We start from the raw sequence: 13,791 nt of genomic DNA, 5'->3' as shown, positions 1-13,791 counted from the left end.
TAAAATTTTGTCATTTTTGTACTGCGTGGCAGAGGTTTTCAATGGGCCCGGACTCAAAAGGTTAATACCAGACCGCAGCGCAGAACTGCAACACAGAGCCGGCGTCAAACGGTCGCTCTGAGAGACTCCAATCTTGTGTAAACACCACTCGTTCGAGTCAGGTTACAATAACACGCATGATTTCTTGCAATATGTCAAGCTGAGACCCAATCTCAGACAATCCGTCTGCTTTCAGCTCTCCCATGTATTCTTTGCTATTTCAGTCAGATTCTCAGTCGCAGTATTTCAGTCATACTGCTTTCAGCTCTCCCATGTATTGCTATTTCAGTCAGATTCTCAGTCGCAGTATTTCAGTCATACTGCTTTCAGCTCTCCCATGTATTGCTATTGCAGTCAGATTCTCAGTCGCAGTATTTCAGTCATACTGCTTTCAGCTCTCCCATGTATTCTTTGCTATTTCAGTCAGATTCTCAGTCCCAGTATTTCAGTCTTACTGCTTTCAGCTCATGCTACGTCAGTGTAGCTTCCGATCCCTTTTATATTATGGCTATTACAGTCTAGGTCTTAGTCAGACTATTGTCAACTGTACAGCCTACAGTTTCACCGGCTGTGTGTTCGCTCAAATTCAGTTTTTTTTTCTTTCGTTCTTACGCTGCCTTCAAGCAGCTTAGCCTAGTTCTCAGTTTTCAGGTGTACTTGCCTACACTTCGATAAGTAACTTCAGTTCCAAGTCACTTGGACTCAGTGTCAGTACTCGCAAGGTTTTCAGTTACAACCGCTTTGCCTCAGCACAATTTAGAATTTCTTTCTTTCATTTTCTACCTTTGTTGCATTCACCACATTTTTTCTCTCTTGCTGTCTCGGGAGTGTCGCGAATTCGATATTACGTAACATTCGCGAACGCTAAAATAACTCAGTTTGAATGTTTCACGTAACTTTTCTCCTTTTTTGTCTATCGCCATATTTGCCATGGCGATGTGCAGTGCTGGCAGTTTTTCATGCGCATGCTTGATCCTTTGGCGATCATCTTTTTGCTTGCTGACTACACTCAAGGAGTTTCAGTTTTCTTATCCTAATGGTACGTCTGACGACGATCAAGTCCAATCCTTGTTGCTCTGTGTCTAATGTCAGTAACAATTAATCCAGTAATGATAGAGCTACAATTGTAGTGCTCTCTCGACTCAGCGAATAGAATATTTCAGTCATACAGTATTTTGTGAGTGGCAATCAGGCCGGGAAATTCAAACTGTATTTATGCCACCACAGCGGTGGCCATTTGTCCGCCCTTGGCGGGCGAATGCTAGTTTCAGGCATGCATCTTCACTCACTCAATTATTATCAAAGAGCATATTCTTGAATATTTGAATTGTCCAAAAGAAATCCTGGCAACCCCCAACACAATGTGTCTATTGTATGTTTGTGCACGCCATAGTGAGCGGTACGTCGTGCGGGTGTCTGCGTGTCAGAGCATGGGTACGCCAGTGGCGTGTGCGTGCATGTGTGCGCTTGTGTCTGACTGCGTGGGTGCACGAGTGCCCAAGCTGGGCGTGCGGGTTCACTTGGAAGTGCTTGCATATTTACGGGTGCAGGGATTAACCGTGTACTTACCCTCGCATTCACTCGCGAACTATCAAACACGTCCTGTGCCGCATGCTGATCAGGTAGTGCCATGTATGTGTTGTACAGTGTACTCTCAGTTGACATGCCCCCTTTCGAATCCAGACAATCTTTTCGGGATTGGTCTATAATGCCATCTTTCTGTCTTCAGGATGCTGAGTCGAATGGTCTTGGTCCGAGGAATTTGAGACGCTTCCTCCTTTATCCCCAATCGAAACTGGGTGACACTATCAGAGGGGGATTTAGGAAAGGGTTTGCTCCCACACTGGAGCTCGCGCTATTCCGACGACTTGACTTGACACTTGACTCCGGTGTGGCAGCAAACCCTTTCCTAGAAAAAAATTATCGCCGAAGTCGCAACCACTATTTCACAGAGGGGGGTTTGTATGCAAACTGTCACTAAAAGCGCCAGTTCGTTCTTATGAAAGCACGGATGAACACGATTGGCCCATAATATATTGTATTCTTTTGGATGCTGAGTCGACTGGTATTGTTCCAAGAAGGCTGCGATGCAGCGTTTGGCCCTTATTCCCAAATAAAACACGGGTGAGTAAGCGGTCACGTGCTTGTCCGTACACCAATCACCTGGTCATCGTGCCTGCAAGCTACAACATTTTTACACCAAGGTTCAACTCAAAGGTTCAAAGGGGGTTCAACTCGAGTGACAGGAACGTGCCCAAACAGGCTGTAAGTTGTAAGGAGCTGAGCTGCTCACTTTGCACCAGCTGTACAAGTCATTGCCTGCCTGCTGGTTATTTCACCTGCTGCTTATTCTTCCAGCCACGAACGCCACATCGGAGAGGTCATTCAGTGCACTTCGCAGCCTGAAGACGTTTATTCCATCCACACAAGACCGTGTCAATCATCTTTCTCCAAGTTATGAGAATTCGTATACATCTAGAGGTTATACCAATGATTTCAAGGAGATTTTCGAATGGACACACTAGTATACGAGGGTGAGTCAGCAGATTTTCGAATGTGTTCAATATGCGGCGCTGTGCCACGATCACTCACGAATCTGCGACTTCGCCAAAAACATTTCAACTGACGATGTAATTGTATAACCTGTATAGGTGCACTACATGTACTGCTGCTTATTCTTCCAGCCACGAACGCCACATCGGAGAGGTCATTCAGTGCACTTCGCAGCCTGAAGACGTTTATTCCATCCACACAAGACCGTGTCAATCATCTTTCTCCAAGTTATGAGAATTCGTATACATCTAGAGGTTATACCAATGATTTCAAGGAGATTTTCGAATGGACACACTAGTATACGAGGGTGAGTCAGCAGATTTTCGAATGTGTTCAATATGCGGCGCTGTGCCACGATCACTCACGAATCTGCGACTTCGCCAAAAACATTTCAACTGACGATGTAATTGTATAACCTGTATAGGTGCACTACATGTACTGGTACATTGTAGTAACTTGATTCGGTCATATCATTTTAAATTTAAAATGTCTCTCCGGACCAGTCAAATATGTGGCAGCTACAGCCCGGGCATACATGATGCCGTGCACTATGTACGCATCAATATTCAGTACATGAGGACAAATGGTTTGGTGTCCTTGAAAAATACTTGATGTCACAAGAGTTTGTTGCAAAGCGCATTTGATTGGTGCATTCTACCTCCAAAGCTCACCTCATCTTGGACATTAACGTCGACACCATTTTTTATCAGCAGCTCACACAGTGCTTTATGTCCACGGAACGCGCAGACATGTAGAAGTGATGTTGGTTGGCAGTACTATTAGGTCACCGTAGCAACAAACAAACAAACACACACATACACATTCTTACAATCACCCGCAAAGCATGCAAGTTCCAGATTTTTGCTTTCTATTGCAGCATAGTACCATACACATGTAATCAAAGTGCAAATGACTTGTTTCCAAAAACAGAGCATATCTCATCTTAGTGTGTGTGTGGTAGAGGACAGGGACACAGTAAATACTGGCTGGAACTTGACATGAAATCCACAAAAAACACTTGGATCAGTGGTCCCCATGTACAGAACTCATAACCGCAGATTAGTGATACAAAGAGTACATAACCCCAAGAGTGTGCAACTGCCCACACAACCTTTATCGAGTGCTGCTACGCCAGAACTTCACATCACTTGTGATTCAAAAGGTTACGCTGGCAAGCAGTGCAAAGTGACCACAGGAGAGTTGAATCCAAAACAGGGTTGCGTTCAACCCTCTTTCTATCATGCACAGTGTGAACATACTGTGTGCAAGCTCGTCATGTGATGTGAAATCCTGCCATCTCTTAACGTGTTACAACAAAACTGCAGTAGCACACTCTTGGGGGTTGTGTACCCTTGGAGGAACTACAGTACCTTTTCCCTTATCGTTCACCTCTACTAAAGTATACCCACTGGCCAGTGGTTATGTTGTACCTCTACTAAATTATACCCACTGGCCAGTGGTTATGTTGTAGCTCTACTAAAGTATACCCACTGGCCAGTGGTTATGTTGTAGCTCTACTAAAGTATACCCACTGGCCAGTGGTTATGTTGTACCTCTACTAAAGTATACCCACTGGCCAGTGGTTATGTTGTAGCTCTACTAAAGTATACCCACTGGCCAGTGGTTATGTTCTACTTGGTCCGACGTACTAAAATGTGCGCTTCGTTTCCGAAGCCTACCAAGCAAATCCAAATTATCTCAGGACGAAATAAACTTCCCAGCTACCTTACAGTGTCCTTCAGTTGTCGATTTGTGACATTGAGGAAGGAATGGCTCAAAACTCCAAAGGAGGCAGCACCTCAAACTCCTAGACGACTCGTGCGTTTCGCGTTCAAATGTTGTCGTCAGAAGACTCTTGTTGCTTCACCTGCAACACTGAGAAGGCTTGGTCCTGATATCAAGACCCCCAATACGATGGAGAATTGTCACGGAGTACCAGGAACTCCAGGGCGATCGTTCTTGATTCCCTCCTGACAGATTAAAGTCGCTGCAGTCTCTGTTTCCTGGGCAGAATTTTCTGCAAACGCGTCATCCAGAAACTAGTGCAGGTTGTCCAGCTCACTGATGTATCTCGCAGTCGTCCACGATGTGGGGGCCGACGACTCAAGATCGCCGAGAAACTGATCAAGAAAAACAACCACCCCTGGAGTTGCCTTTCCCACGAGAAACTGGCTGGAAAACTGAAATGAACAAACAGTGAAGTTTTCTGCGGATGCGGTTTGTGGATGGTGTGGAGTTTTCGGAGCCGCGAGGCGTTATCGTTGCACCAAGCCAATGCGAAAGCTCCATCTCGTCTCCAGTGACAGTGTACTACTACCGGTAGTGGCCCATTGATTCATACGCCAGGGATGAGCGCATACGGTCGGACTGTATGACACAGACTGTCAGTAAGCGGAAGAAGGTGATGAGAAGTAATCTGGTGCGTGGTGGTTTACCTGTTCGCCTCATTTGAAGGTTTCGTGGCAACGTCGGGTGTAAACCCCTATAGCTATTCTGATATTTGCACTGCACGAGGGAGAGGCGAAGGCGATCGTCAAAATCTAATGATAGACAAAATCAAGGAAATGCAGCGTAGCTTGAAGGAGACAAAAAAAACTGGCGATGTTTTGCAGGGTGACGCGCTTGCAGATGCGCCCAGAGACACCAGCAGCGATGAAAACTAGAAGGTCAGCCAAAGAGACGATACAGTAGATATCTATCTACCATCTCTTGGTTGAGTTTTTAGTTGGTTTGTATTTGTATTTATGGATTCTCCACAGGCCTTAGCCTAAGTCGAGGGAGTCTCCGTCAACAGCTTATGAAGAAGAAGCTGAGGAGAAAAATAAAAATTGGAAATAGAATGATGCGGGGTGGTAGTAATATAACACACTGCTCTATGACAACGCTACTCTACTTGGAATGAAACCAGAGGGCTCATAACGGATGATAGCAAAGTGTGTGCGGACAAGGGCGGTAAAACATTTTGGGCTGGATACAGTACGAATGGCAGCCGGGAGGGAGTTCCATGTGGCAGTGGTGACAAAGAGAAAGGTGGCACGCGTGTGTGTGCTGGCTCTAGCAGTTGGGAGTAGATGTTGGGGCGCCTGGCGCTGTTTGACACTGAGTAGGCTAGGTCCTCCAGGGTCGTCATCTGGCTATTGATAAGGTGGTGGTGAAAGAGAACTATGGTGTTCGAATACTTATGTTATCACTCCCCCCTCACGTGACCGCGGACTCCTGCATATACACTCACACAATAACCACACAACTGTTTGGGGATAGCGCGCTTCTTGTATTATGCCAAACTTGACACGCTGAGTCCAGCTTGACTCAGCTGAGTCCCTAACTGCAATTTACTGCTCTAACATGAAGCCGTGCCTGGAAGAAGAGAAAAAGCGAAAAAAAAAAAAATTCTGGCCTTCTGCAAGCAATAGCAAGTAATGAGTGACGGCTGTGTAAAGTCGCACAACCATGCAGTCGACCGGATGATGGTGAGTGTCCGGCACACATCTTGCTCTGCTGCTCCACCTGCGCATACCTGATACGGTGGTGCGCTTACGGGCGGGCTGCCTGGGCCCCAGATGCCTCCTTGATGCGCCACGGAGTGCCGTCGAAGCACCTGTATCACTTCGGTGATCCAAATGCGAATGCAGCCTTGCCGGTCGCCCGCCGGCCTGCCGCCTACGCGACCAGCCTGAGACTGGCCCTGCCGCATTTGGCGCTTCTAAACGCTGCGATCCGGTAGACAGCTCACTGGGCTGCCAAAAACGTGACTGGCTTGAGGACAGTTCCATACTGGGCAGGGCGCCCAGCTCAGGTCGCACGCCGTGGCGGCGTGAGCTGGGCGCGGTGAGGGTTGGTGATAACTACAGTTTCCTCCTTCCTCCTCCGGAAACTTCCATATAACATTGTGTATGCATTTACAATTATTATTCACGATTTGCTAGAGTTACTTACGTGGTTTGTTATATTCTTGCTCAGTGAAGTCCCTCTGCAGAATAACTCTACGATGTGTCACTATCTGACAGGGTTTACTGTCACCCCGTATCGGGTGCAAGCACCCACTGACAGATCAAACACTTTTCTTTCCTCATCTTTGATCTTTCTGTCTTCGTCCTGCTCACTACTGTTTGTCGTTCGAATTTCTGATTTATTTATTTATTTTGCTTCTGCATTTCTGCATTTGTTTTGCACCATGTTTTCCATGGATACGCGGGCTGTGCGCAGCAGCGCACCTTTCTGGGGAGACTGGTATCATTTTAGGTTGCGTCCCACTACCCTTATTTGTTGCGTGTAGTACGCTGGTCTCGTTTGTGCTGCACTTGTACGTGCACGTTTTGCCAGGGACAGCGGTTTTGCATTCGCTCTTCTTGGCGCAGCCAGTTCTCTCTCGTTGCTCTCTCATTTTCTCCTTTCAACCATGCATAATTTGTTCCTTATCTGAAAAGGCTGTGATCTTTTGTGTAACGGTGTGCACGGGGTGCATGACTGAGTGCCTGGGAAGGTTTAGATAACAAAGTGGTACCGAAACCCTGTGAGAATGTCCAGGCGTATCGAGGCGTTTGTGAAACCCTATCGTGGTAGTGGCGATGATTTCGAGGCCTTCTGGTCTAAGTTTTTAGTATTAGCGAACCTCCAGCAGTGGAGTTCGGGCACAGACAAGATGAACAATTTACCATTGTTTCTGGAGAACGAGGCCTACCTGGTGTGGGAGGAGCTTTCGTCTACCGACAAAGCTGACCCGGATGCGGTGGAAGCAACTTTGAAGAGTGCATTCAGTACGACGCCTAATGCATCTTTCCAGAAATTTCGTGCCTGCACGTTGCGGACCGATGAGAGCGTCGAAGGGTACGCTGCAGACTTGAAGAAACTGCTAGTTGGTGCTGGCCAGAAAGTCGCGAGTGACGGCAAAGACCGTGTAGTCATCGAGCAGTTCGTTGCTGGTTTGCCCTGGGAGTTTCAACGCCAGTTGCGAATAAATTGTTCCAGGGCGTCTGTATCTGACTGTATTGAGTATGTCCGTCGCTTGCGGAGCGCGGAGGGTACGTCGCGTCCGAAAGAGCCGGTTGGCGCTGCGGCTGCTAGCTCCCAACGCAGCCGGAATGTTTTATGTTTTCGTTGTAATCAGTCTGGACATATTTCCCGCAATTGTCCCGCAAACCGGAGATCTGGCAGCAGCAGAAGTCATGGCAATGGTGGTGGTCGGCCAGCTTTGACCTGTTTCTTCTGCGATGAGACAGGTCACGTGAAGCCAAACTGTCCGGAGTACAAGAAGTGGCGCCAGTCCCGCCAGCAGTCTGACACGTCCTGGCGTGCAAAGGAGTCTGAAGTGCAGGCCGCAGCACCTGAGCGCACGCCTGATCCATGCCTCTGTGTGCCTGATGCGAATGCATGCTCTTTGCCGCGTCTCCATGTGGATATTGCTGTGGGAGAACAGTCTGCTCGCCCTAAGGCAGTCGTGGACACCGGCGCCAGCCGCAACCTGATGAGCCGGCAGCTGGTGGAGGCCCTGAATGTGGATGTTTGTCCGTCCGAACTGGCAATTTCGGCTATTGACGGCAACAGTGTGCCTATCCAGGGTGAAGTTTCGCTGCAGGTGTCCAGACTCGATGATGCTGTTTATCTGCCATGCACTACGAGTCAGTTTCTCGTCGTCCCAGATTTGCATGCCGTTGGCTCAGATCTTGTCATTGGCCTGGAACTGATTTCCGCACTGGGCGGTGTTGACGTCCAGTATGATCATGGCGTGCTCACTGGTGTGACGTTTGGCACGAAACCGCAGACCGTTGACCCAGTTGCAGCTTCACCCGAGAGGTCGACCCATGACCATCCATATGGGCATGTGACAGTTACCAGAGATGACGAGGGTAATGTCACCCTAGCAACGGATGATGGCCAAGTGTGCTGGGACGCTGCTCGTAAGAGATGGGAGCTGACCTGGAAATGGCAAAGTGGGAGCGAGCCTCAGTCGCCCGTTAGCTGTGGCATAGGCGAGTACTCTCGCTCGAAACTGACTGATGAGCAGGAGACCCTGTTCCAGCAGGAGGTCCGGACTTGGATTGACAACGGCTGGCTGCAGCCGTATGATGTGGACCAACATGGCCAGCCCAAGTGTGTGCTGCCTTTTCTTGCTCAAGTCCAGGAGCACACGTCGTCCACTCCAGTTCGCCCGTGCTTGGACTATCGCAGGCTGAATGCCTGCATCATCTCACATCCTGGCTCAGAAGCACCTGCCTGTGGTGAGAAATTACGGAAGTGGCGTCAGGCTGGACCTGCATCTGAGTACGTTCTCCTGGACATTCGCAAGGCCTACTTACAGGTCCATGTCGCACCATCATTGCTGCCATACCAGGTTATCCTCGTCGACGGCCAGCGTTACGTGAAAGAACGGATGGCGTTCGGTCTATCCATTGCCCCCAAGTTCCTAGTCATCAGAGTGAAGTGGGTCTTGCGTGACGTGGTCGATGCCGACAACTACGTGGATGATATCCACGTGCCGCGTGACCGTGCTGCCGAAGTGTCCTCTCAGCTTGCTGTGTTTGGTTTTGAGAGCAAGCCTGCAGAGCCATTGCCTGATGCCCGTGTTCTGGGCTTACAGCTCCATTCTAGCGCCATGCACGGGTGAAGTCTTGTAGACCCGTCGTCAGGGTGTTGATCTGTCTGTTCCACCCACGACTACGAAGCGGGAACTCTTCAGTTGGTGCGGTCGGGCGCTCAGCCATTATCCCGTCTGCTGTTGGCTTTGTCCGGCCTGCAGCTTCTTGAAGCGCCTCGTGTCTGGCCAGTCCGCATGGGATAAGCCTGTCTCTCCTGAAGTACAGCGGTTCCTCCAGGAACTGTCCGATCGCTGTGTGCGAGAGGATCCTGCTCATGGTACGTGGCATTCTTCCTCTACTGGTTCTGGTTTTGTTGTTCATTGCGATGCCTCTGATGTTGCTATTGGTGTTGTTTTGGAGTGTGATGGTTCTGTTCTGGAAGATCGTTTTTGGCTCCGGCCAAAGGACGACCGGCGTCATATCAATCTTGCTGAGTTGAATGCTGCCTTGAAAGGCCTCGAGCTGGCTATTGATTGGAATGTCTCTTCTGTTGTGCTCAAGACAGACTCTAAGACTGTCTTTGGTTGGCTCCAGGCTGTGTTGCGCAATACTGAATGGGTGCGAGTTAGTGGTTTGCAACATGTTTTGGTTCAACGTCGTCTGCAGATCTTTACAGATTTGATTGAGGCATCCGGTATTTCGGTCAAAGTGCAATGGGTGCCAAGTGCTGAGAATCATGCTGATGTACTGACTCGTGTTCCGCAGCCGTGGGTTGCTCATGCTAAGAAGTTGTGTTCTTCTGCTGATGTCGCTGCTTCTGCCCCCTCTTCTACACTTTCACATTCATTTGAGTTTGACGTGTTGAAGTCTTGTCAAGCTACTGATGATGCTATCCAGAGCGTTATTCGCGATTTGTCTCGTGACGTCTCTGTTTCTGATCCGTCGTTCTGCAAGTTTCGTAAGCAGTTGTGTGTTATTGATGGTCTATTGTGTCCCACTTGGCGTGACCCCGTCGACGGTGAGGTACTGGCTCCTGTTGCACCGCAATCCACCGTTCCCGCTTTGATTACTGCTGCTCATGCCAATAGAGGTCATGGCAATTGGGAAACTATGTGGCGTTCTCTGTGTCAGTCTTGTTTCTTTCCAGGTATGTCTTCGCTATGCCAGGCCTATGTGCGTAATTGTCAGGCCTGCCAGGCTGCCAATCCCCGCAGTGGTCCACCTGCTCCTGCTGTTCAGAATGACGTTCCTGTCAAGCCGTGGGACATTGTCCAGATCAATACACTGGAGCTCGGTGTCAACCAGACCGGTCAGTACCATTGTGTGTTAGTGGTTGTCGATATGTTTTCCCGTTGGGTCGAGGTGGTACCTTTGCGGCGTCATGATGGTCGCTCTGTTGCTGAGGAATTTCTGCATCTCTGTTTGAAGTTTGGTCCGCCGCGTGTGGTGCGTTGCGACAATGGTCATGAGTTCCGCAATGCTATTGTGTCTTCTTTGTTGGATGTGTTTGGTGTTTGCGTTCGTACTGGTGCGGTCCGTCACCCTCAGTCAAAGGGTGGCGCCGAGAGATTCAATCGTACTATTCTCACTCTTATTCGCAAGGTGTTGGATACTGCTGCCGATTGGCTAGCCGAGCTAGAGATTCTTTTTACCGTACTCGTCCGCATAGTGAATTGAAGATTTCTCCCATGCGTGCTATGTTTGGCTGGGAGCCTCGTGCTCTATTTGTGGACGGTATACCATCTACTCTTTCGTCCTCTCTTTGGGTTGATGGTGTGTGTGATAAGGCTGCTCGGGTTCACGACTATTTGACGGCGGTTGTTGCAGAGCACGCCCCTGCGCCTGTTGTTGAGTCGCCTTCTTGTCCGGATGTTGTTGGTGATCGTGTTCTATTGCGTAACCCTGATCGTCGCCAGAAACGTCAGCCCCCGTTCGATTCTGGTTGGTCAGTTAAACATGTTATTGGTCCTGCCAGTGTTGTGATTTGCCGTGTGCATCCTGAGTCAGGTCGTCGTCAGGAAAAGGTGGTCAATGCCGAGCTCTTGAAGCGTGATGTTGGTTTGGTTGTTCCTGATGTGCCGTGTGCTTCTCTAGTGTCCCCGCCTGATGTTGGCGATGTTCGCGTTGATGGTCCTCGTGATGATGGTGATGATGATGGTTGGGTTTGCTTGGACATCCCCCCCCCCCCCCCCATCTGATCATCTGGTTGGTGGTCATTCATTACGTCCCCGTGGTTCTCTGCAGCCCCCTGCTCGCTATCGCTAGGCATCTGCCTTCCCTGCTGTATATCATTACATGTATGCCCCATCCAATGTTATCAGGTGGAGGGGTGAAAGGGAACTATGGTCTTCGAATACTTATGACAACATTGTGTATGCATTTACAATTATTATTCACGATTTGCTAGAGTTACTTACGTGGTTTGTTATATTCTTGCTCAGTGAAGTCCCTCTGCAGAATAACTCTACGATGTGTCACTATCTGACAGGGTTTACTGTCACCCCGTATCGGGTGCAAGCACCCACTGACAGATCAAACACTTTTCTTTCCTCATCTTTGATCTTTCTGTCTTCGTCCTGCTCATTACTGTTTGTCGTTCGAATTTCTGATTTATTTATTTATTTTGCTTCTGCATTTCTGCATTTGTTTTGCGCCATGTTTTCCATGGACACGCGCGCTGTGCGCAGCAGCGCACCTTTCTGGGGAGACTGGTATCGTTTTAGGTTGCGTCCCACTACCCTTATTTGTTGCGTGTAGTACGCTGGTCTCGTTTGTGCTGCACTGGTACGTGCACGTTTTGCCAGGGACAACGGTTTTGCATTCGCTCTTCTTGGCGCAGCCAGTTCTCTCTCGTTGCTCTCTCATTTTCTCTCTCCTTTCAACCATGCATAATTTGTTCCTTATCTGAAAAGGCTGTGATCTTTTGTGTGACGGTGTGCACGGGGTGCATGACTGAGTGCCTGGGAAGGTTTAGATAACTGTTTAGATAACAGTGGAGCTCAAGAAGGCACTGAATGTGTCTTCGCCTTGCGAGGCTGGGCCATTGGAGGTGCGCGAAAAGTGAGGCTTTCGGCTTCGTTTGAGGAGGGTACACGCCATACTGCCGCAGGATCACACGTGCCACTCTTGCCTGTAGCCGTTCAAGGGTAGTAGCCTGAGCACTGGAGAGTTTAAATTGCCAGAGGGATGAGGCGTATTCAACCACAGGTCGAACATAATCCAGTGTACAAGCGGCTGGCTACGGCTGGGGTGATACGCTTGGTCATGTGGATCAGCAGGACCGCTCGCTGACGAAACTTTGTCGTGATGGTGGCGACGTGGTTGGTGAAGTAGTTCTGGTGCTCATTTGTACAAATGATTGAGTTTAAAAGTGAAGTGCACATTTGAACAAGCCGGACAAAGTAGCTCAACTAAAGTAAACCGTGTGTACAGTAAAACCTTCAACTAACGACCCCCTCCCCTTGGTGCCAGAAGAAATGGCCTTTAGTGGCATGTGGTCTTAAGTTACAGGTTTGAACCGCGCGAACATAATTCCATGTCTGATATGCATGTCAAAATGCAGCTAATGAAAATTCCCACCACTTGCGCAATGCCATTTCTCCTTTGAGCAGTAGCATCGATCATAGAGCTGGTTCGAGCAATTTCTCTCCAAGACGTTTCCTATAATGTTTGCTCATGAGAGCACTTGAAACTATGACAGGTGCAGTGCAGCCCATAGTCAAAACGAGATTGCGTTCATTAATGCAGCTGTAGTATCGAAAGAGTCCATTCAGGACAGAAAATCATCAAAATTTCGAAGAAGGAGCTTCGAACAACCTTTTATTTCCTGCACTGCTGTCGCTAGTTACTGGTCAAAATCGACTTTGGGACAAGAAAAGGCGGTCGCTGGATGCGTTCAACAGGTTGTCGCTTGTCACAGTGCATTTTTGTATATGAGACCGCCCGTGCCTGGCGAAGTGGTCTGTAGTAGCAGGCTGGCTGTTAGTCACGATGGTCTTTAGTTACAGGTTTTACTCTATTATGGCTTTGAGGCGCAATGTTCACCACATTAACAAAGAGAGGAACATTCAATTTTCTAGGAACATCTTTGACAGCGAAGTGACGCTGGATGAGCACGTGCTCAGTTTATCAGAATAAATAAACCAGTGATCAGAACAAACAGTTTCACGCCGAGCACTTTGGCCAGTACTCACCTGTCGTGGCCTATTATTGACATCCAACATTACTTTGCTGTGCAAGAGCGACGGATCACACCACAGTAAAAACTGGACACAATGAATGCTGCCATAGTAGCATGCTGCCAGCATCAGAAGAGCCTGAGTATGCAAGTGCAAATGCCCACACACGCACAAACAAGCACACAGATACGTACGTACATACATGCACATACGCACACGCTGACATGCTCACGCACACGCACACACACACACACACACACACACACACACACACACACACACACACACACGCGCGCGCGCACACACACACACACACACACACACCATTAAAACACATATTTTGCACGCACGTATGCTCATAAACAGTCACACAGGCGCGTGCGCACACACCGCACACACACACACACACACCAAAACACACATACAGATACATACACACATATAAACACACATACACATACCAAACACACAAACAAACAAAAAACAGATAAAGACGTACATTCTCG

At 48.7% G+C, this 13,791-nt stretch overlaps 2 protein-coding genes and 1 long non-coding RNA gene across 5 annotated transcripts in view; 1 reads left to right on the top strand and 2 right to left on the bottom strand.

Moving 5' to 3' along the window:
* The window catches only part of LOC135827523 (uncharacterized), a 154,299-nt gene extending 150,622 nt beyond the window's left edge, over positions 1 to 3,677 (bottom strand). For both annotated transcript variants that reach the window (XR_010555478.1, XR_010555479.1), the window contains exon 1: positions 3,264 to 3,677. This is a non-coding gene — a long non-coding RNA (uncharacterized LOC135827523). The remainder of the gene's footprint in view (positions 1 to 3,263) is intronic.
* A 3,434-nt stretch (positions 3,678 to 7,111) lies between these two features.
* Positions 7,112 to 10,784, top strand: LOC135827057 (uncharacterized). Its single transcript, XM_065339580.1, has 2 exons — positions 7,112 to 9,192; positions 9,329 to 10,784. Exons 1-2 carry the CDS (start codon positions 7,112 to 7,114, stop codon positions 10,782 to 10,784), a joined length of 3,537 nt encoding a protein of 1,178 aa, XP_065195652.1.
* Positions 10,785 to 13,170: 2,386 nt separating this feature from the next.
* LOC135827319 (uncharacterized) overlaps positions 13,171 to 13,791 on the bottom strand; it is a 38,186-nt gene continuing 37,565 nt past the window's right edge. For both annotated transcript variants that reach the window (XM_065339844.1, XM_065339843.1), the window contains exon 4: positions 13,171 to 13,423. In XM_065339844.1, coding sequence (XP_065195916.1) covers positions 13,175 to 13,423 — 249 coding nt within the window. In that variant the 3' untranslated portion in view covers positions 13,171 to 13,174. The remainder of the gene's footprint in view (positions 13,424 to 13,791) is intronic.

Source organism: Sycon ciliatum, chromosome 11 (assembly GCF_964019385.1).
Source record: "Sycon ciliatum chromosome 11, ocSycCili1.1, whole genome shotgun sequence".
NCBI classification, from domain to species: domain Eukaryota; kingdom Metazoa; phylum Porifera; class Calcarea; order Leucosolenida; family Sycettidae; genus Sycon; species Sycon ciliatum.
Note: the sequence above shows the minus strand (reverse complement) of the source record. Positions and strands in the feature narration are given on the sequence as shown.